Source organism: Aulonocara sp. 'chitande type north' Nkhata Bay, linkage group LG18 (genome assembly GCF_057382095.1).
Source record: "Aulonocara sp. 'chitande type north' Nkhata Bay isolate Kocher_YH1m ecotype deep benthic linkage group LG18, A_spYH_male_GT1.1, whole genome shotgun sequence".
Classification (NCBI taxonomy): Eukaryota; Metazoa; Chordata; class Actinopteri; order Cichliformes; family Cichlidae; genus Aulonocara; species Aulonocara sp. 'chitande type north' Nkhata Bay.
The window spans coordinates 1,645,818-1,669,988 of NC_141361.1; the positions used below are offsets into that span (position 1 = coordinate 1,645,818).

Sequence of the window (24,171 nt, forward strand, 5' to 3'; positions counted from 1 at the left end):
TTCACTGAAAAAATCCAAAAAATTAGACAAGCAATTGGTACATCAACAGCAGATCCAGGATATGTACTGTGTCCACCAAAAAACTGTTTAAACACCATGAAACAGTTTCAACCTATTAACAGCAAAGACCTGGAGGACATCTTAGGTCAACTGAACTCCTCCTCCTGCTGTTTAGATGTCCTGCCAACAAGTTTTTTCAAAAAGGTCTCAAAGACTTTAGAGTCAGACCTGTTACAGATCGCCAACTTTTCTTTATTATCAGGTGTGTTTCCAGAATCACTAAAAACTGCTGTAATCAAACCTATACTGAAAAAGGACAATCTTGACAAGACACAAATGAACAACTACAGGCCGATCTCAAATCTCCCGTTTTTAAGTAAGATCATTGAAAAAGCAGTTTCTCAACAGCTCAGTTACTTCTTAAAACAGAATAACTGCTACGATGCCTTCCAGTCAGGTTTTAGACAGAACCACAGCACTGAAACCGCTCTGACAAAAGTGTTTAATGACATATGTCTGAATACAGACAGTGGAAAAATGTCAGTCCTAGTTTTACTGGATCTCAGTGCAGCATTTGATACAGTTGACCACAACATATTACTCAAACGACTGGAGAACTGGGCAGGTCTTTCAGGAACTGTACTAAACTGGTTCAAAACATACGTAGAAAACAGGAAATACTTTGTATCAATAGGTAACTTCACATCTGAGCAGACAAGTATCACATGTGGAGTTCCCCAAGGTTCCATCTTGGGACCCCTTCTGTTTAACATCTACATGCTCCCACTGGCACAGATTATAAACAACAACAAAATAAACTATCACAGCTATGCAGATGACACACAAATATATATCACAATGTCACCAGGAGACCGAGGCCCTGTACAGGCTCTTGGTAAATGCATTGAGGAAATTAATGACTGGTTGTGCCACAATTTTCTCCAGCTAAACAAAAACAAAACTGAGGTAATAGTCTTTGGCGCCAAAGAAAAACGATTACAGGTCACCAGAGAACTTCAATCTATACATCTAAAAACCACAAACCAGGCGAGAAATTTGGGTGTAGTGATGGATGCAGACCTAAACTTAGGAAAACACATTAAGACAATAACAAAATCAGCTTACTATCACCTCAAGAATATATCAAGGATAAAAGATCTGATGTCTCAACAGGACCTGGAAAAACTAGTCCATGCATTCATCTTTAGTAGGCTTGATTACTGTAACAGCATCTTTACAGGTGTACCTAAAAAATCAGTCAGACAACTACAGCTCATTCAGAACTCTGCTGCTCGAGTCCTCACTAAGACCAAAAAAGTGGACCACATCAGTCCAGCTCTGAGGTCCTTACACTGGCTGCCTGTCCGTCAGAGGATAGACTTTAAAGTTCTGATGCTGGTCTATAAAGCTCTGAATGGTTTAGGACCAAAATACATCGATGACCTCCTGACCCAGTATGAACCTTCCAGATCCCTCAGGTCATCTGGATCCGGTCTTTTATCAGTTCCCAGAGTCAGAACCAGACACGGAGAAGCTGCATTCAGCTTTTATGCTCCTTATATCTGGAACAAACTCCCAGAAAGCCTCAGATCAGCTGAAACACTCAGTTTATTTAAATCCAGGTTGAAGACTCACCTGTTCTCAGCTGCATTTGAATAAAGCACCAAATCCACACTTTTAAGCTTAAATTTCAAAACTTACATTTAACTACTGATTTTATCTACTGTTCTGATTTTATCTGTTTTGATTTTATATACTGTTGTTTGTTTGTTTGTTTGTTAATTAGTTAGTTAGTTTATTTGCTTGTTTTATTCAATTTTAAATCATGCTTTTTATTTGTTCTTGTTTCTAATGTCTCTGTAAAGCACTTTGAATCACCTTGTTGTTGAATTGTGCTATACAAATAAACTTGCCTTGCCTTGCCTTTGCTCCAAAGGTTTTTGTACAGAGTTTTGTTGTTTCCTGTCACTGTGGGCTGCAGAGCACAGTAGTACACAGCAGAGTCTGTCACTGCAGCAGAGGAGATCTCCAGATGAAACTCACTTTTGTCTTGATCTTTTCTAAACTTCAGCTTTTCGTTTTGCTCTGAATAGTCATTGATGAGAAACTGTGGAGATAAACTGGACTTTTGTTTGTACCAGAAGAAGTAAGTTTCAGAGCCTGAATAGTTGCAGGAGAGAGTCACAGTGTCTCCTTCCAAACTCGTCACTACATCTTTAGATGGTGTCAGTAAATCCTCAGAGGATCCTGAAAACAACAAAGACATATTTCACCATCATGTTTCTGCATCTTTAAACTTAGTTTATAAAAAGTGAATCAATTCAAACAACATCCAGATATTTTCATGTCCATCATCTCCTTTTACATCTCACTCCATCTTTTGATGACTCACCAGTCTGAAAGGAGACTATCATCATCCAAATGAAAAGCAGCAACATGATTTTCTCTTGGACTGAATGAACAATAGAGAGAACACAGCAGCTCTTCAGCTCCTAAATGAAGCCGTTCATGTTCACTGCTGTAGCTCCTCCTCTTGCTGAGCTCTGTTTCCTGTCACTGTTTCCTCATATCTGCAGAGCGCAGAGTCCAACACCCACCAGGAACAAATTCGCTTTCTTTCCAGCTATGTGGATCAAGCTCTTATGCCTTTGCTGGTTGGGGTCAGTGATGAATCAGGTGAGGAGGATTCAAGACTGAGGCGAGAGATAAGAATGTGCACTGAATGTACTCAGCTGCATGAAGAGTACATGAGATTTTCTCAGACACAATTAAATAAAACCTGAGGAAGGTCAAAGGTCGTCACTTGTATGTTTAACTACAAACTTGTGATCTGGAATTCTTTCACTGTTTTTTGACAGTAGCGTGTTGTTTACCATAAAGTAATTCAGAGTCATTCATACCACAGTAACCAGAGATGATAATATATTTGTAAATATATAACTTTCTACAGGACTGAATATAATATCTTTATGTCCGGAGCCTCTGAGGAGTATCCGAGTATTTATAACATTACACAAACATCTCCATCACAGTGTTCATGAAATGCTGAGTTTATCCATCTTCTGGGTGGGCCTACGGAGGAGTTTTGAAGATTTCCCTGTGAGGGAGCTGGTGGTGACCAGCACCAGGGGTCCGTTCTTCGTACCTCGCTAAGTAAGTTAGCTGGATTAGATTGTTGACGATTTCGCGTGATCGTTGATCGTTCGGTTCCCCGAAGATCATCCGGGACTTGCTGTCATAGCAACAGAGCCGTAAGCGTAAACCTGCTCGGGAGCAGGTTTACTTTATGTAAACAGGATTAGATCGCGGCCACGCAGGTATGTCCGCGTCATTCATACGAAAGCAACAGCGATATTCCACCACTGTTTCACCATAAATAAATAACATCAATGTAACTAAAGACAATGCAGCACTTGATCCTTTTATTGATTTCACACAGATACATACAGGTCATTTCCTAAAAAAGGGAAATGTACTATTAACATTCTATTACATGTATGTGATTATTACAGATGTAATTCATATTTCACAGTAGTAATAGTAAATTACTTTGTGTAATCAAGATGAGAGACCACGGCTATAAAAGCGAAGGTGGATTTGGGAAGTCTGTCGCAGCCATGTCCTGTCCGTTTACGCGGAAGGTGCAAGATTGATAAGGAGAGTTTTCAGAATTCAGCGTATATTGCGGGACAGACAGGATCCTTTAGCTCAGCGCGACAGTGTGCTCATAGAGAGATATCGATATTCCCGTGAGGGTATTATTCACTTAACCAACTTGTTGACGAGGGGGTGCAGGACCACCACCTGTCTTTTTTTGCTCTGCCCTTTTCTTGGTTGCTGTTATGAACAAACTAACAGAGTATTACAGGCCAGTATTACCTTGCCAAGAGACGCAAAGCAATCTAAGAGATAAATATTACCATTCTGTAGAATACTCCTGTATTCCACTTTTACTTGTTCCCATGTTCTTGTGGGTCCTGTTGTGGCTCTAATGTGAAAGGGGATATAATATAACATATTATAATATAATATAATGCCATATGATATTGGACAATATAGTGTCATATGATAGATCTACCCTACCGCCTACTGGTGTTGGCCAGAGGGGCCGATGGCGCGATATGGCAGCCTGGCTACAACCGTAGCTGCCTCCACCAGTGTGTGAATGTGGGAGTGAATGAATAGTGGTATCGTAAAGCGCTTTGGGTGCCTTGGAAAGCGCTATATAAATCCAATCCATTATTATTATTATTATTAAATTACCTACGAGTTTAATTTGTCAGCAACTTTCTGCCAGCCCTCGCTCCTTGCTTTTGCAGCCTTTGCAGTGTTCCCTTGCGTTTTAATTAAACTCTGAAACTCCTGAAATCCCTCAATCAAGAGTTCTTGCTCTGCTGCCGGAAAATACCGAGCACGCCCCTTCGACATTTTCGCCGACCAATCAGAGGGTTGCCGATCAATGTTTCTACTATCGATGCGTAGCCCCTTTTACGACACTCAGTGATGTCACATTCCTGCGTCCAGCTGTAGTAATCGTCAACAGCAGGTGTGTTCGGGGAACCGGATTAGCGAGCTCACGGTTAGCGCGATGGTTTGGTCTTGGATGTGTCATTTGATCTTGGATGTAGTAAGCGACGTACGAAGAACGGGCCCCAGAGGTTCTAATTTAATAAACAATATGCCGAATGTTTAACAACTGAATATAATAAGAATTTATTTGTGGCCAGTCAAACAATAATAATAATTAATAACTTATTCTGGCATTACTTTGTAAGTTTTTAATCAAACTTTATATATTTTGATCAGAAAGCACATTTTTGTTTGTTTGTTCTGAGCTCACCAGATCAAACAGTAACTCTTTTTATAGGGATCATGTTAAAGTTCAATATAAGAAACGTATTCAGATCATTTCAAACCAGAAAGCTTAAAATTCAAATGAGAATATCTGCGATTTTCTTGTTTTCCGTGGATGTAGAAAAAAATTGATTTCAGCTGGAAACTGATTTGAAACAGAGAAATCTTCGACAGCGGAACAGTTAAAGGTAAATGCCCTCTGCCGGAGCAACAACCGTGTGACACCAAGCGGAAATAAAGAAAGGAAAGGCGCGTGTGTGAACAGAGCCGGGAGTGTGGGACCGAAAGAGTCAGCACATCACTGTGGTGTTAGCGGCTTTGCACTGACTCACCGAGCTCTCTGTAATACTTTACATTCATTAATAAGAGAGAGGGGGAGGTGCGTTAATCACGTGACACCAGGCGGAAGTAAACAAAGGAAAGGCGCAAATTGCGTTAGCTTTCCAGAGACTGTTGTTGTTGTGTGAGCTGAGTGTGTGAGCCGCGGCAGCAACGATGCCTTCAGTTCAGTATCTGAGAGAGTTCATCAACGAGCGACTAACTGCTGCTGCTGAACAAATATTCTTGGAGTTTGAAAAAACGATCGTCCAGTACGAGGAAGAGATCGACCGTCAGCGCAGACTGCTGGATATCACCTGTAAACCCCAAATCAAGCTGCACAGGACAGGTGAGTGTCCCTCTGAGGGAGGATCCTGATCACAGCTCTGCGGGACGTTTCTGATTGTGAGGACTTTTTGATGTGAGCTAACAAAGAGCAAACAGAGGACAGGACTGCACGAGTGAAGTTGCCCCCCACCTTCTTCAAATCCAGCAAAAGTGGTATCTAACGTTTGTGCTGCAAAAATGTTTGTTTGTGCCGCTGTCGTTTTAAAGATATTATTATAAGCTTCTAAAGTTCAACCAGCCACTTCCTTTGCTGTAAAAAACATTGAGAGATATTAACCAGCATTGGATATTTTTTTCTCATGATCACACTCTTAAACCTAGTAATCAAACTGCTATAACCTATTTAAAAACTAGGTTAAATATAGCATTTAAAATAATTAATGCATTCTGTTGGAGAAACAACTTTATTTGCTGGTAACAAAATACAAAACTACGAGAACAACGTGGTTTATGTTTCCTGTTAGAAAAGGTAAATACATGGAACTGTCTGAGCCTCACAAGTCTAATACAATAACTGAAAAATAACAGCTATTTCCATCATCTAACTCACAAACTAGAAAAGGACTTTCTTTCATGAAATCTTGCCATCATTCCTTTGTGTAGAGCACAGCGTGCGGACATGCGCTGGTGTTTTCAGATGCTATGGTTACATCCTTCCTTAGGTCATCATACATCTCCCAGATGTACGGGGTCCTGTTACAGAATGTCATATAATGCCCGAGTGTTTCTGGTGTTGGGCCCTCCTGAAATGTAATGACTGCTTTCAGTGTGAATTTCTCTCCTTGAAGTAGCAGAGTGGATGGGAATTCAGTAAGCAAAAACCTTTTTGGACTGTGAAAACTGTGCTCCAGAGTTTCTGTAGAGCCTTTTCCAAGGTCTGTGTCAATCCATACAAGCTCTCTCAGGGTGAAACTGTGACAAACAGTCCCTGTGCAAAGTTGCTTTCCTGATGAATCTGTTTTAAATGCTGTTGGAGATGCATCAGGACTTTCGATTGGTCTTAGGCATGGCGATGCTGGAAGGTTGAGCCCTTGTTCAACAGCAGACTGAAGGTGAGCTATGCCAGAAGCTGACAGATCAATGGAAACAAAAGGGATTTGCCTTGTGTTTGGTGTGTAAAGTTTGCAGTACTGGGAGGAACACTGTCTTGTGAAGTGAACACTTGGATTTTCCGTCATTGTTTTTTGAATTACTGTGGACACATGGCACTGTGCATCAACACGATGAACAGCAGTCTTCAACTGAACAGGGCAGAATATTGAGCTCAGCACCTCTGCCCTCAATGAATAGGCATGTTGAGTGACACCCTTTGAAGCAAGGGATTTCACAAGCTGGAATACTTTGTTCTCCTCTGAACTATTCAACATGTTTTGAGCAGTAAGACTGTCACAGAAAGCGCAGCACAGACTTTGACAGAAGGCATCAAAGGCACAGGTGTTCATGACACAGTATTGTCCTTTGCCAAGTTTGACTGGCTGTTGATTATTTCCATTTTTTAACAGCCATAGCTTTACTTTTTTCTTTTTCACAGCTGGATCTGAGTGGAGCCATTCAGGACAAGGGGAGAGGTATGGTTTGGTGGAACTGCAAGGCCTCTCCAGTTTTCCAAAGCTGCTGTTTCTTCAATGTCCATGTCTGTGCCAATTTTGGGCTCCTGAGAGGGGTTATCATCCACTTCCTGCTCCACAAAGGCTTTGTGTGGATCCTGACGCTTCACTGTACCATCCTGTCTGGCAACCTCTGCTTCTTTTCGTATTTGTGTTGCAGAACAGATCTGCATGTTTCCTTCAATGAAACCAAGATGTCGTGCAGTGAATTTATCTATCCTTATAGGGAGATTTTCATGCTTGAACAGACCATGTTTAATGTTCTTGAACTCTGCTTCAACATTAGCTGAAGTTATCTAATGTCTTCTTCTTCCTTGTCATCAGAAACAGACATAGTCTCATCTGCAATCTTTCTTTTCAGATTTGATTTGGACACTCCTGACATAAGGGGGATTTTTTCCGAAGCAAGACACCAAAGCATTCATTAATGTAGCTTCAAATCTGAATGATGTGTTAAAGCCTTAACTAAAGCACCAAGTAAAGCTAAGGAGAAATCACAGATGGCCTCCTTTGGGATTGGTGCTCCAGCACGAATCCATTCCGATAACCATCTTGTGATTGCCTGGACATCATGTCTCTCTGACAACATTTGCACCACTGGGACGTGAGAGTTGTCCCTTCCTGTTAACACACCTTGATACAGGAAGATGTTTCCAGACAAACCATTAGGCCTGAGAAGCTTTTTTACAGCTGAGCCAGTCGCATCAAAGGCGACTATGGGTGCTTTGCAGTCTTGTACAGCATTTGAGTTTGACTCCAGTAGTGACAGAAGAACTTGTCTAATCCAATGTCCCAAATGCTTCCACTGGGAGGGGAACTGTATTTTAATGAGTGGAGAGAAAGTATTGGGTTTTTATGAGCAACTTCTAGTTGATTTTGTTCGTGTTTGTCTTTGCGCAGAGTTGTCAAATTTGGTAGATGGCTTGGCTCTGGATCACCAAAGTCCATCAGCTTTGCTGCCTCTGATGCTCTCCACACATGGGGCTGCAGTCTGCCTTCACCAAGTTCTTTTGTTACTTTTGCCCTCAGCCTTCCGGGCATGGCTCTCTTAGAAAAGCCAGTGTGCATGGATTCATCCGTGTTTGCCATTACACACTTCAGCACCATTGGGCAGTGATTTTCAGGTTCCTTTTCACATGTAATGTACAGCTGGCCAGCTTCCCTTTTCTTGAAAGTATTCTTTTTGTATGTGACTTTATGTGGAATCATATGTATCCACATATCATATGTATCCACTGTTCAAATGGGAGCTCCACAGTCTTGCAGTCTTTGTTTTGAAAAGGAGAGCTGCTTTGTTCAAAATCATTATCATTGTCACTGCTGTCTGTGTCAGTCTCTATTCGTCACTGTAATCCAGAGCAGCCCATACATTGTCTGTTTAATTTAACAAAAGTGTAAAGAGCTTTTGGTGTCATCTTTTCGCCAAGTTGTTTGCATAGATTTTTCTATATGTCACTTGGAGTTGAAACTTTTCCATTTTTTTATGACTGCTTCTTTAGAAGCACGAAGGACTTCAAATACTGCAATTTTGTCCACCACTGATTTCTTTGGCATCTGTCAAGCAAAAATGACAAATGTGATATATTACTGCCATAATTTGGTTATAACTTTAGTTCTACATCTTTAAGTGGACATAAAATTACTTACTTTGATACACTGTTTTGACGTAGTGAATTGAAGTGTTGATGATTGCTGTTGCTCATGGAAGCTAGCTTAAAAATGCAAATGAGAGAGCTAGCACATGTTTTCTTCAACTCTTGTTTTTTTTCTCTCAGAAGTAGAATGTGTGTGATAGCGCCCCCTGGTGATCACAAACCGAACACAGGTCGCTATGTTTGCTTTTTTGGCAGAGTTGTACCAGTTTATCCTTAACAAGATCTAGTTCAAAATTCATTTGATCGGCATAAAAATGAATTTAGTCAATGTTCATAGCTCATCATCAAAATACTTGTAGATAAATCCAGGCTCTGAGATAAATGTGTGTCAATGCCACACGTGTTTAATAGCCCTTTGGGACCATGGCTACAGAAGTTTGGCTCTTTCAGGTAACATTGACAGTTACCTGAGATTCACAGTTCTGCAGGCTGTTTGGAGCCGTTGAGCTCAGATTTGCTGAATCACTGAAGTGCACGTTAATTTTATACAACTTGCTCATGACAGCCCACATACAAATGACAGCACTTTTGTTAATATTAGCATTTGAATTAAAAGCTACAGTTCACATATTATTAGGTTAATGTTTTAACAACCATTAGCATTTTAGCATATACCCTGCTGGTAGCACACTAGATGGAGTAAGGTAATGTTAAGAAACATGGTAGTCAGTGATCCACAACCAGCTTATTGGCTCAAAACACCATATCTAATTATAAACTGATACGCACCTACGGGCATGCCCCTTTAAATTTCTTCAGATAGGCTCCAGCGCCCCCGCGACCCTTAAAAGGATAAGTGGAAGCGAATGGATGGATTGATGGAATTTTATAAATATCTTTAAAATGAAAGCGGCACAAACAAAAAATTTGCAGCACAAACGTTTGACACCACTTTTGTTGGATTTGAAGAAGGTGGGGGGCAACTTCACTGACAGGACTGCACTGTGCTCCATTCAAACAGCAGGCACTAAAATCAGCCTGGATTTGAGTTTTCTTTATGCAAGTAACAGCATAAAGTTAGAACTGTGAAAGTATCGCTTTAAAAGAAAGTGTAATGTAAAATACCCTCATGTATGAATGCATTAAGATGCAGATGCAGATACAGCGATAGAAGTCCTCCTGTGGGTCTCCAATAATATGAACGCATCAGTGTCATTTCAGGCAGCTCATGGTCATTTTCATCACAGACATTCTGCTGATTGTGTCCTGTGTTCTCAGTAGCTTGGTTTGTAAAAGTTCAGACTCAGTGTGACTTAGCGTTGCTAAGTGCATCATATAGGTTGTTGCTTAGTTACAAGGCATCAACTCCGTTGCCTTTCTTTATCCCATCCATAAACAGAGACCAGTACTTGCTGAGTGTTTGTGTCGTGCGCTTGATTAGATGTAGGAAACATAAAACAGGTTTTCATCTTCAGATGTTTGAGCACTGAGGATGCAGCCTGGTCACATACAGGTAGATCCACCCTCTCAGTGTCAGGGCCTTCGTGCATCAGTATAAAACAGACACACACTTTCTTTGGCTCTCGGAGGAGGCGGACGCACTTTTCTCCTCTCCCTTATCTTTCCTGCTAGTTCTTATGTCCTTGTCTAGTCTCATGTCTTTTTTTGTATTACTTTCCCTGGAACACTCTCTCACAGTCTGTGTCTAAAACCTAAAAGAGAATTATGGATTTGATCAACTGGTCTCTGAATGCTATTGACACCCTTTAACGTGAAGTCTGGGCTCGGGAGAACCCGAGTGCCCTGGAGGGACTTTCCCTGCCGGATACACGATGGACGGGTGGCAGAGGATCGTGTGCCTGGCGGGACTGTCGATCGAGGACGCTGAAGATATCGACCTATTCGGAACCACGATAACAGGGTTCTTGCTGATCGGAGCTGGCTTGGCCCTGACTTATCGGAGAATTAAGAGAGCGGAACCGGCTGTTCAAACCCCACCAAGGCTGCCCGCTGGGATTGGAACGACAGGTGCGACTTCTCAGAAAGGGCTCACTGAAGGCAGCATGGTTAAGAGCTTGGAGGCGCTAACGGCTGCAGTGAATGCTCAGAATAACACCTTTGAGCGTATGTATGTTGGATTATATCAGGAAAGAATCAACTCAGAACAACATCTCTGGGTGGAGCTGGATTACACCTCGGATCAGTTGGCTGCGGTCGTGAGGTCTCAGAATCTGCTCTGTGAGCAAAAAGAGTGACAAGACCACAGAATCGACGGCTAATAGCATCACGGAGAAGCTCGCAGCTATTAACGGGAGACTGAGAGACCAGTGTCGGAGTGTTAAAAAACAGCTTGAAATTCTCAATTACCATCATAACCTGGCTACCCCTTCGGCGCCAGCTCAAGGCTGGAGCCGAACAACAACTCCCTGATAACGACTGTGTTGAGTCTGTTCCTTCCCATTCCCTACAAGGCCACCTGGGTTGGCTGGAAGACTGTTTACTTAGCCTGGCAGGGCGAAGGACACTGTCTCAGCTGAACTATAGACACGCACACACATACATATACAGGGAGTGCAGAATTATTAGGCAAGTTGTATTTCTGAGGAATAATTTTATTATTGAACAACAACCATGTTCTCAATGAACCCAAAAAACTCATTAATATCAAAGCTGAATGTTTTTGGAAGTAGTTTTTAGTTTGTTTTTAGTTTTAGCTATTTTAGGGGGATATCTGTGTGTGCAGGTGACTATTACTGTGCATAATTATTAGGCAACTTAACAAAAAACAAATATATACCCATTTCAATTATTTATTTTTACCAGTGAAACCAATATAACATCTCCACATTCACAAATATACATTTCTGACATTCAAAAACAAAAACAAATCAGCGACCAATATAGCCGCCTTTCTTTGCAAGGACACTCAAAAGCCTGCCATCCATGGATTCTGTCAGTGTTTTGATCTGTTCACCATCAACATTGCGTGCAGCAGCAACCACAGCCTCCCAGACACTGTTCAGAGAGGTGTACTGTTTTCCCTCCTTGTAAATCTCACATTTGATGATGGACCACAGGTTCTCAATGGGGTTCAGATCAGGTGAACAAGGAGGCCATGTCATTAGTTTTTCTTCTTTTATACCCTTTCTTGCAGCCACGCTGTGGAGTACTTGGACGCGTGTGATGGAGCATTGTCCTGCATGAAAATCATGTTTTTCTTGAAGGATGCAGACTTCTTCCTGTACCACTGCTTGAAGAAGGTGTCTTCCAGAAACTGGCAGTAGGACTGGGAGTTGAGCTTGACTCCATCCTCAACCCGAAAAGGCCCCACAAGCTCATCTTTGATGATACCAGCCCAAACCAGTACTCCACCTCCACCTTGCTGGCGTCTGAGTCAGACTGGAGCTCTCTGCCCTTTACCAATCCAGCCACGGGCCCATCCATCTGGCCCATCAAGACTCACTCTCATTCATCAGTCCATAAAACCTTAGAAAAACCAGTCTTGAGATATTTCTTGGCCCAGTCTTGACGTTTCAGCTTGTGTGTCTTGTTCAGTGGTGGTCGTCTTTCAGCCTTTCTTACCTTGGCCATGTCTCTGAGTATTGCACACCTTGTGCTTTTGGGCACTCCAGTGATGTTGCAGCTCTGAAATATGGCCAAACTGGTGGCAAGTGGCATCTTGGCAGCTGCACGCTTGACTTTTCTCAGTTCATGGGCAGTTATTTTGCGCCTTGGTTTTTCCACACGCTTCTTGCGACCCTGTTGACTATTTTGAATGAAACGCTTGATTGTTCGATGATCACGCTTCAGAAGCTTTGCAATTTTGAGACTGCTGCATCCCTCTGCAAGATATCTCACTATTTTTGACTTTTCTGAGCCTGTCAAGTCCTTCTTTTGACCCATTTTGCCAAAGGAAAGGACGTTACCTAATAATTATGCACACCTGATATATGTGTTGATGTCATTAGACCACACCCCTTCTCATTACAGAGATGCACATCACCTAATATGCTTAATTGGTAGTAGGCTTTCGAGCCTAAACAGCTTGGAGTAAGACAACATACATGAAGAGGATGATGTGGACAAAATACTCATTTGCCTAATAATTCTGCACTCCCTGTACTGATACTGATAAGCACTCACTGACGCATCACCCTCCCTACCCCGGATCCAACGCCACCTCCAACGCTTACCTCCCCCATGATGTGGACATCGGGTCAGCTGGAGGCGCAGTCGAAAGATTGTAGCGGTTCCAGATCAGATGTCCACACTGGAACTCTTTCCCATGTTGCTTGTCTGTGTTTATTGTGCTGTGGTGTGTTGATATCTGTGCATTCCTGTATTATCCTTTTGTGTTGCACATTTCAATGTTTTTTTTCCTCGCTACCTGGCCTGACCTGTCTCCCCAATGTGATGTTTGTATTGTATGTACGGTCGGCAAGGTCTGTCATCTCGGTTGTGGCCAAAAGACCTGCAACTGACAAATAAAGGCTATCTCATCTCATCTCAATGGCTGTATCCCAATTCAGGTTCAGGCCGCATTTTTTTTTTTTTTTTTATTTTTTTTTTTTTATTGCTACTGCTGTTCAAAATCCCATAAGGCTGGCTGACATGATAGACGATGGGCAGGGCTGTGAGTACTCAGACTGTGTTTTGATAAGATCTTGGAGAAGAACAACGGGAATTGAGATAATTGGTGACCAGTGACGGACATTAGACCAACTGTAAAAATTGGATGCAGTTGTTCGCACTAAACCCAAACATTCACCATCTTCACTCATGCAGCTATCCCACTGGCGCCAAGGTCGAAGCTGACTGGAACAACAAATTGTTCCCATGATTACAGGATTGTTGTCAGAACTCTTTGTCCCTCCTTCAAGGCCACCTGCGTCCACTGGAGACTGTTGACCTTTGCTTAACCGGGCGTGGTGACACTTTCTCTCAGCTGAATACGGGATACACATGCACACGCACGAAACATGTACACTGATACTGATGCGCCCTCACTATCACCCTCCTTCCCCTGAATCCAACGCCTCCCATCCAATGTGGACGGATCAGCTGGAGGCGCAGGCGAAGATTGTCCCAGATCAGCTGTACACACTGGAATACTCTCCCATGTTGCTTGTCTGTGTTTTATTGTGTTATGGTGTGCTGATATTCCTGTATTATCCTTTTGTGTTACACATTTCACTGTTGTTTTTTTGTTTTTTGTTTTTTTTTTTTCCTCACTACCTAGCCTGACCATCCCCAATGTGATGTTTGTATTGTATGTACTCTCTCTGTCTCTGTCTCTCTCTCTCTCTGTCTCTGTCTCTCTCTGTCTCTCTCTGTCTGTCTCTCTCTGTCTCTCATAATCTCATTAGTTGTCTTTTTTTTCCCCTCCAGACGTCCCACAGCAGCCTGTCTGTAAGGAGGAGGAGGTTCTCCTTGAGCTGCAGCTCTGTGACCAGGAGGAACCAGAACCTCCACAGATTAAAGAGGAGCAGGAGGAACTGTGCAGCAGTCAGGAGGGAGAGCAGCTGGGACTGAAGGAGGAGACGGATACCTTCATGGTGACTGCTGCTGAGGAAGGAGAGCACAGTGAACCAGATAATGATCGTCTCATCACTAATAACGCCCCTCTTGCTGAGAGCCAAGATCAGGGAAGAAGCAGGAGTGCAGATCCAGGATCAACGAGAAATCCAAACAGTAAAAATGCAGAAAGCTCTCGTTCGTGCAAAAATCTCTGTAAGACTTGTGGTAAAATGTTTTCTAGGCCATCAGTACTTAGAAGGCATACACAGATCCACACAGGTGAGAAGCCATATTCCTGTAAAACATGTGGGAAAAAGTTTCGTCGAACTTGTCATTTGACCGTCCACATGAGATATCACACAGGTGAGAAACCGTACTCTTGTCAAACATGTAGTAAACAGTTTTCTGCGTCATCGTCACTTAAAGAACACGCAAGGCTTCACACAGGTGAGAAGCCGTACTCTTGTCAAACATGCGGTAAATTGTTTTCCAGGTCATCGTCATTTAAAGACCATGTACGGCTGCACACAGGTGAGAAGCCGTACTCTTGTCAAACATGCGGTAAAAGGTTTCCCAGGTCATCGTCACTTAAACAACACGCACGACTTCACTCAGGTGAGAAGCCGTACTCTTGCAAAACATGCGGGAAAGGTTTTTATCACAATAAAAGTTTGTCTTTCCACATAAGAACTCACACAGTTGAGAGGTCACATGTTGGTAACACCTCCAGTAAAAAGTTTTCAAATTCAACATCACTTAAAAAACACACAGAAATTCATTCAGGTAAATAGCTGCATTCCTGCAAAGCGTGGGGAAAGTTGAAATCCTCATTTGACTGGCCACGTAAATGTTGAACATCAGCTGTTTCCTCCTGCTGAGAGCTCACACAGGTGAGAAGCTGTAGTCTTAACATATTTTTAGAAAAGGTCAAATATTTGGAGCTAAGTTTGACACAAATGTACAAATTCATGCTGGTTCAAATGTTTTTGCTTTTGGCTTGAAAACCTATTCAGACAATGATCGTTTGACTGTATTACATGTCGCAATGTGTGAACTAAATCTGATGATACCTATCATGTTGAAGCTTTTTCATTCGTCAGGGAAAATATGATAAATCTTTTTTTTGAAATTGATGGCAGCACCAGGTCTCAAAAAAGGTTTGATAGAGGATTCTAGAGGCTCAGCAGTCCCCCGGCTCTTTGTTGTGTTTTTGATTTTCTGATGCTCCAGAGATTTCAATTTGTCTTTGATTAGTCAACGATTATTTCAATAAATCTTGTCTCCGCTTCCTGTGGGAAGACTTCCTGTTCTAGGCTTTAGTACCTCACCTGCTCAGGTCTGCCCACCTGTGAGTATCACCCTCTCGTCTCGTCCCACAGAAAATTAAAACAATGACCCAGGAGACATGAATTTGAAAATAATGTATTTTTAACATCAATACTTAAATATTTAGTCCTATTTTACTCAATAAGACTGTCCAAATAAAAATGAAATAAATACAAATATTAAGTAATATGAATTAAATTCTAGTAGTATTTGAACCAAAAATTCAGCTTTAAAGTAAATAAAAAAAGATTTTGTTTTCCAGTCCAAAATAACAAGTTTCCAAAGTTTACAGATGATGCTGTTTTGCTGTTCCACTGCATTCTTCGTCAGTGTTGAGTGCAGTGTTGGCAGACAACATACAGTGGGGCAAAAAAGTATTTAGTCAGCCACCGATTGTGCAAGTTCCCCCACTTAAAATGATGACAGAGGTCAGTAATTTGCACCAGAGGTACACTTCAACTGTGAGAGACAGAATGTGAAAAAAAAAATCCATGAATCCACATGGTAGGATTTGTAAAGAATTTATTCGTAAATCAGGGTGGAAAATAAGTATTTGGTCAATAACAAAAATACAACTCAATACTTTGTAACTAGGGCTGAACGATATATCGCATTTGCGATAATATCGCGACATGATCAAGTGCAATTTTCTAACCGCAAAGGCTGCGATTATACTCTGGACATGTCCAAATTCATGGGCTGCATCCTCCTGAGGCCGCATTTGTAGACCGATTACATCACAGCGACGCGCCGAAGGCTGTCCAAATTACTACCATATCCCAGAATTCATAGCGCGGCCCAGCCAAACTCCAGTTTCCAACAATGGCGGCCGCTACTAAGTTTTAAAATTACTCATACTAATCTTTCTGGGTCACAAAATAAACTTTTAACATATTTTCAGGCGAGAAAGTAGTTGTGTAAACATCAAATATCTGCTCGGTTTATCAAGATATCCCATATTTGCAAAAGTGCTTCGACGTTTTCAGAGGCGTCTGCTACCCACCAGCTCGACAGCTAGCCGGGAGCTCGAGGATTACTGATGCGGCCGAGAGCGGCACAACTCCCGGCACATCATTTTCAGATCACCGCGGAGTTTCGCTGCTCGGGTTAAACGTAATATATAAGTCACTTAGACAACCTAAAAATGTTATTGTTGGGCTTTTTTCAGTGTTTTGTTTGTTCGTGAGTAAATCGGTTTGGCTGAGATTAAAGTTATTAGATTAGATAAAATAAAACTTTATTAATCCCCCGGGTGGGTTCCTCCTTGGTTTTCACACAGCTGACTAAACGTCAAACAGAAAACTTATTAAACAGAAGTATGAGACAGTCGAGAATTTACACCAGTGTCTGGTTATATTTTAGATAGCAAGAAGCAGACGGCCGAGTTTATTAAACTCCACCGAGACAGCGGTGACGCTAATCAGAACTAGACCGTCCAATTTCACGCCTTTAAACTTTAAAGGCGTGTTTGTGTGTGTGTTTATACAATTGCTATTATGTTTGCACTTTATGTGTAATGTTACTGACTGCAGAGATCAGTAAGATGTGTGTATTTTTTATTTATTAGTTTTATTTATTTAATATTATTTTTTTAATTGAATGACTGTCTAGTAGTTCACAGATGTCGAAAAACTGAGTGTGGTAAAGCCACTGATTTTGTTTATGTATATTTCTGCAATCTGCACATTGTACTGACTTTCATTTTAATGTTTACACCAGGGTTCCTTGTCAGCACTTTATGCTCAGATGTTTGTAAGCTAAAAATAAACTATTGTGTATGTTCAAATATACTGTTGTGATTGAAGAAGTTAAATAAAAATGTCAGTCATCAATTCATGCATCACCTCATGTCATCATAACAGAGGTCTGTCTTCCAGGAAAGAACAGTTTAAAATTAATGTAATATAGTATTGGCCATACTATATGATGTATTGCTTGTCTTTGTTTAATAATACAGAAGACAAAGACCTTAAAAAATAATCGCATATCGCATCGCAATCGCAATATTGGGGCAAAAAATCGCAATTAGATTATTTTCCATAATTGTTCAGCCCTATTTGTAACATAACCTTTGTTGGCAATAACAGAGGTCAAACGTTTACTATAGGTCTTTACCAGGTTTGCACACACAGTAGCTGGTATTTTGGCCCATTCCTCCATGCAGATCTTCTCGAGAGCAGTGATGTTTTGGGGCTGTCGCCGAGCAACACGGACTTTCAACTCCCGCCACAGATTTTCTATGGGGTTGAGGTCTGGAGACTGGCTAGGCCACTCCAGGACTTTCAAATGCTTCTTACGGAGCCACTCCTTTGTTGCCCGGGCGGTGTGTTTTGGATCATTGTCATGTTGGAAGACCCAGCCTCGTTTCATCTTCAAAGTTCTCACTGATGGAAGGAGGTTTTGGCTCAAAATCTCACGATACATGGCCCCATTCATTCTGTCCTTAACACGGATCAGTCGTCCTGTCCCCTTGGCAGAAAAACAGCCCCATAGCATGATGTTTCCACCCCCATGCTTCACAGTAGGTATGGTGTTCTTGGGATGCAACTCAGTATTCTTCGTCCTCCAAACACGACGAGTTGAGTTTATACCAAAAAGTTCTACTTTGGTTTCATCTGACCACATGACATTCTCCCAATCCTCTGCTGTATCATCCATGTGCTCTCTGGCAAACTTCAGACGGGCCTGGACATGCACTGGCTTCAGCAGCGGAACACGTCTGGCACTGCGGGATTTGATTCCCTGCCGTTGTAGTGTGTTACTGATGGTGACCTTTGTTACTTTGGTCCCAGCTCTCTGCAGGTCATTCACCAGGTCCCCCCGTGTGGTTCTGGGATCTTTGCTCACCGTTCTCATGATCATTTTGACCCCACGGGATGAGATCTTGCGTGGAGCCCCAGATCGAGGGAGATTATCAGTGGTCTTGTATGTCTTCCATTTTCTGATGATTGCTCCCACAGTTGATTTTTTCACACCAAGCTGCTTGCCTATTGTAGATTTACTCTTCCCAGTCTGGTGCAGGTCTACAATACTTTTCCTGGTGTCCTTCGAAAGCTCTTTGGTCTTGGCCATGGCGGAGTTTGGAGTCTGACTGTTTGAGGCTGTGGACAGGTGTCTTTTATACAGATGATGAGTTCAAACAGGTGCCATTCATACAGGTAACGAGTGGGGGTCAGAAAAGCTTCTTACAGAAGACGTTACAGGTCTGTGAGAGCCAGAGATTTTCCTTGTTTGAGGTGACCAAATACTTATTTTCCACCCTGATTTACGAATAAATTCTTTACAAATCCTACCATGTGGATTCATGGATTTTTTTTTCACATTCTGTCTCTCACAGTTGAAGTGTACCTCTGGTGCAAATTACTGACCTCTGTCATCATTTTCAGTGGGGGAACTTGCACAATCGGTGGCTGACTAAATACTTTTTTGCCCCACTGTAGGTGATACTGCCCCCACAGCTTCCTGTAGTGTGTTTTAGTTTAAATAAAAACAAAAAAAACATTTATGTGGTTTTAAGATGTGACAAGAAATTTCTATGTCGTGTGATCGATTATGTCGACGAATCATTGTAGCCCTACAAATGAACCTTACTGTTTTCAAAATGCTCCTCCACCTGTTTTCTTTAGCACCACTTAATTCTCCAGCCTTTGTTGTTCCATCGTGAAACATGTCGCTGCATTAAAGTCAAAACAAGTTCATAGTTTTCTTATAATTGTAGTTTTTTCCACATTTTGTTTTTTCTGTCCTATTTTGAATAAAACGTGTTTCTGAGATGTGTATTCTGTTTTTATTTCCATTTTACACAAAGTCCCAACTTTTTTGGAATTGGGTTTGTATAACTGCTGAAGGACAACATTCAATTGTTGAGAACATGGTTCGATCCTGGATTGTAGTCCAGGAAAAGACAAACAGTTTCCTCTGTGTCTGCCTTAGTGTCCTGAGATAAAATCATGCAGTGAATTTAGTTTTTCCTTTATATTGCTGTAATAAAAGTTTGTTTACTTATAATTTTGTATTTTTTATGTCTTCGTGTCTGAACGTTCCTGCAGTTGGTTTGTGGTTGATGTGGATTTGCTGCTCATGTGAATCCTCCCACAGTGTTTCATTAGCAGCTGTAACCACAGTGACTCTGATAAAACAGGAATTAGCAGAATCCATCTGATATGAAGCTGTGCTTTGAATACCACTTCCCTCCTCTTTGAAGAGTAGTCAGATATCTGTGTTCAGGTTTTTGTACAGCCTCTTCTACACTTTGTATCACTGTGTTTGTAGAGCACAGTAGTAGAGAGCTGTGTCTGCCAGGGTTAGGGCTGCTATGGTCAGATCAGTTGTTGTATGTGATGTTTTTGATTCATATCGATTATTGGGAATATATTCATTGCCACTCCATGATCTTGCTCCTTTCCAGAGTATAAACTGAGGAGCCTGAAGGTCAGAATCATGTCTGTACCAGTGAAGTAGAAGACTGCTTTCACTCGTCTCATAGCTACATGTGAGTGTGACAGATTCTCCTTCTGTTTTAGTGACTTCAGGTTGTTGAGGAGTGATTGAGTCTCCAGCTGTTAGTCCTGGAAAAAGAAAGAAGAAAAGTAGTGAAATGCAGTCTGTATATCTGCTTAATGCAGCAGCTTCAACTAAACTTTAATCCCTGTTCTTAAACTCACCTATAATGTGAGATAGAAGCAAAAAGAGGTGCAGCAACATGTCTTTGGAGTTATTAAAGCCAGACAGACAGCACATGAACAATGTTCTTCCACTGCAGCACAATGACCAACAAATAATGTCATTGGATGAGCTCAACTTCAGTGGGCGGGGCCAGTGTAATAGCTGAGCCAATCAAACAGTTCTGTGCTTCCACAGCAGCTCTGTCTCTGTCTCTGATCTTTACTGCTTCATTTCTCTGTTGTCTTTGTCATCAGTCACACAAGAATCAGAGGTTTAACAGTGTGTGGCTCCCTCTAGTGGATGTTGTGGAGTATTCTGTTGTCTTTGCTCCAAAGGTTTTTGTACAGAGTTTTGCTGTTTCCTGTCACTGTGGGCTGCAGAGCACAGTAGTACACAGCAGAGTCTGTCACTGCAGCAGAGGAGATCTCCAGATGAAACTGCTGTTTTTCTTTGTCATGTATAAACTTCAGCTTTTCTGTTTGCTTTGAATAGTAGGCGATGAGAAAGTCTGGATGTGAATTAGGTTTCTGTTGGTACCAAAAGAAGTAAGTTTCAGAGCCTGAATAGTTGCAGGAGAGAGTCACAGTGCCTCCTTCCAAACTCGTCACTACATCTTTAGATGGTGTCAGTAAATCCTCAGAGGATCCTGAAAACAACAAAGACATATTTCACCATCATGTTTCTGCATCTTTAAACTTAGTTTATAAAAAGTGAATCAATTCAAACAACATCCAGATATTTTCATGTCCATCATCTCCTTTTACATCTCACTCCATCTTTTGATGACTCACCAGTCTGAAAGGAGACTATCATCATCCAAATGAAAAGCAGCAACATGATTTTCTCTTGGACTGAATGAACAATAGAGAGAACACAGCAGCTCTTCAGCTCCTAAATGAAGCCGTTCATGTTTACTGCTGTAGCTCCTCCTCTTGCTGAGCTCTGTTTCCATTCAGGCTGATGAAGCTTTGACAGTGATGCTGCAGTCATCATCATCATCATTATCATCAAGAAGGTCAGACTGAAGGAGGAGCCTGCAGAGCTCCGACTGCATCCTGCACACATGGTCTAACTGAAACATGTTCGAGCAACAAAAAGAAGTTTACAAAGTTAACAGCACAGAGCTTCAATTATAGTTTTAAAATGAGCAACAGGAAAACTTCTGAAACTCCTGACAGTGTTCTTGTTCTAAGACACCAACTGTGTTTGGTGAGACAAACTTACTCTTCTCTGCGTTTAATCATTAGTTGTTAATCTCTGGCTCTCTGCCACAGCGTGACTTTGTCCTGGCTTCCTCCTCTCACCTGATGACCGCCCCTCCCTGAGCCTTTTCCTGCTTGAAGTTTATTCCTGTTAAAAGGGAGTTTTTCCTTCCCACTGTTGCCTTTGCTTGCTCATAGGTGTTTATGTTATTGTTGGGGTTTTCTCTCTGTCTCTGTTCTTAATACTCCACTGAATGTCTGTTTGGAAGTTTCTCCTAAGATTTGCAATGATTTTCTGAACTTTTTATTGAAAAGGTTGTCACCACCAGGGCTCTTATCACAGCTCCTGACTGTGAGCCCTCTGTCTCTGTCCCTTGCACTGCTGTTTTCACTCAGTTTGAGCTTGTGACGCTCTCCACTTTAGAGGATGTGGTTCGCCATATTAAGCCCACAGGTTCCCCTCGTGGTCCTTTCCCTCCACGATTCTTTAAAGAAATTTTTCCTGGTATAGGGCAGTCTGTCCTTGACATTATTAACAGCAGTCTGTCTTCTGGTATGGTTCCTCCAAATTTCAAACATACAGTAGTGCAGCCACTGCTTAAGAAACCTGGCCTTGATCACACAGTTTTAGCGAACTATAGGCCTATTTCCAAGCTGCCTTTAGTCTCCAAGGTTTTAGAGAAAATAGTTTTTAGTCATCTGAAAGATTTTCTAGATGGTAATGGCATCTTTGAGGTTTTTCAGTCAGGTTTTAAAACACTTCATAGCACAGAATCTGCATTATTAAGGGTTTTTAATGACATCCTTCTGGCATGTGATTCTGGTAGCCATGTTGTTCTTGTCTTGCTCGACCGAACTGCTGCCTTTGACACCGTAGACCACAATATTCTAACTTCTCGATTAAGTGATGTAGTGGGTATTGGTGGCACTGCACTTAATTGGTTTAGGTCTTATTTGTCAGACAGAACTTTCTCTGTCAGCCTTCTCGGTTACGAATCGTCTTCTGCTCCTCTGTCATGCGGCGTCCCACAGGGCTCAATTTTAGGGCCACTACTCTTTTTACTGTATCTTTAGAAGGCCCGGGATCTCATTTCATTGTTATGCCGATGACTGCCAAATTTGTTTGCCACTAAAGCACAAGGATGGCATCTCCATAAAACCTCTCTTGACATGTCTAGATGACATTAAAGCTTGGTTGGCTCTAAACTTTTAAAATTTTAATGAAAAGAAAACAGAAGTGTTGGTGTTTGGACCCAGTGGTCCCTGTGAGTCCTCCTCTGTTGTTTTAGGATCCCTGGAAGTCTATTTTAAATCTGTTGTTACTGACCTTGGTTTTAAGTTGGACAGTGATTTTAAATTGGACAACCAAATCAGAGCAGTGGTGAAGTCCAGTTTTTATCATTTAAGGCAACTGGCAAGAGTAAAATCTTTTCTTTCGAGGCAGCACCTTGAAACAGTGATCCATGCTTTTATTTCTTCCCGCCTGGACTGTAACTCACTTTATGTGGGGGTCAGTCAGTCGTTGCTCTCACGTCTGCAGCTGGTTCAAAATGCGGCTGCACGACTCCTAACAGGAACTCTTAAAAGAGAGCATATAACCCCCGTGCTGGCCTCTCTGCACTGGCTGCCTGTGTCTTTTAGAGTTCATTTTAAAATTCTCATGTTTGTTTTTAAATGCCTTCAGTCTTGCCCCGCCTTACCTCTCTGAGCTTCTTCATCCCCACATACCCTGTCGGTCTCTCAGGTCAGCTGACCAGCTGCTCCTGGAGGTACCGAGATCCAGGAGGAAGCTCAGAGGGGGCGGGGCCTTCTCTATCGTGGCTCCAAAATTATGGAATAATTTGCCCATGCATGTTAGAGAGGCGCCTTCACTGTCCACTTTTAAATCCCGTCTTAAAACCCACTTTTATTCCTTGGCTTCTAACCTCAGTGAGACTTAGTTTCTCTTTTAATTGAAGTAGTTATTTAATTAATGATTTCACTCTTTTATTTGTTTTTATTTATATCTCATGTAATTTTATTTTACAGTTCCAGTGTACAGCACTTTGTGTCAGCTGTGGTTGTTTTAAAGTGCTTTATAAATAAAGTTGATGATGATGATGATGATCTTTACCTTACAGTGTTCAGCCCATTGAGGTGACTGTTTGGTGCTATATAAATAAACCTGAATTGAATACAACCATGTGTTACTCCCTCTACAGCACAGAGTTCCTGTTGCACGCTGAGAAGTGGACATTAGAGATGAGCAGTATTGCAAAAAAGTAATTAGATTACTGTTACTTTCCCGTAGCCATGCTGCATTACTAAACTGTGATTTTGTTTGTGAATGTGTCTCATGACAGTGACGTCCGTGGCAGCAACAGACGTGTGCAGATCAACATGTATAATATGGTGTGATGGAGAGAGTACAAACACGCAGTGTTTAAAGTGTGGAAGTAATCGCATTACTTTGAATTTGAGTCTGTAAAGAGTGACAAAAATATTAGCGTCCACTGTACACTCTGTGTGGGCAGAAAACTTCCATGGGAGGAAGCAATTGAGGGAGCATTTGAGCGTAAGAAGCTGCGCTATGCCAACAACAGCTGAGGCAGAGGAGAGAGGCTGGAAGATCATGGTGGGCCCGGTGGAAGTGGGGTGCAGGGGCTTTGTGGCCAACAGCAAAACTGCTCAGAGAGACTGGGATCAGAGGACAGGCGCAACAGCAGGCTATAAGAGAACTAGCTAACAGTGCTGAGAGGA

At 41.8% G+C, this 24,171-nt stretch overlaps 1 protein-coding gene and 1 pseudogene across 2 annotated transcripts in view; one reads left to right on the forward strand and one right to left on the reverse strand.

Annotated features, from left to right (window-relative positions):
* Positions 1-24,171, reverse strand: part of LOC147307576 (uncharacterized) — a 293,817-nt pseudogene that overhangs the window by 99,957 nt on the left and 169,689 nt on the right. The window lies entirely within an intron of this gene.
* LOC147307581 (uncharacterized) lies at positions 3,727-17,764 on the forward strand. The gene is made up of 2 exons (XM_086271861.1): positions 3,727-5,521; positions 14,111-17,764. Exons 1-2 carry the CDS (start codon positions 5,350-5,352, stop codon positions 15,028-15,030), a joined length of 1,092 nt encoding a protein of 363 aa, XP_086127987.1. The 5' UTR covers positions 3,727-5,349; the 3' UTR covers positions 15,031-17,764.

Excerpts from the sequence above, each read along its gene's own strand:
- LOC147307581 (XM_086271861.1), top strand. The coding sequence starts at position 5,350 with ATGCCTTCAGTTCAGTATCTGAGAGAGTTCATCAACGAGCGACTAACT. Across the intron at positions 5,522-14,110 it reads AATCAAGCTGCACAGGACAG|ACGTCCCACAGCAGCCTGTC; the intron begins GTGAGTGTCCCT and ends TTTCCCCTCCAG.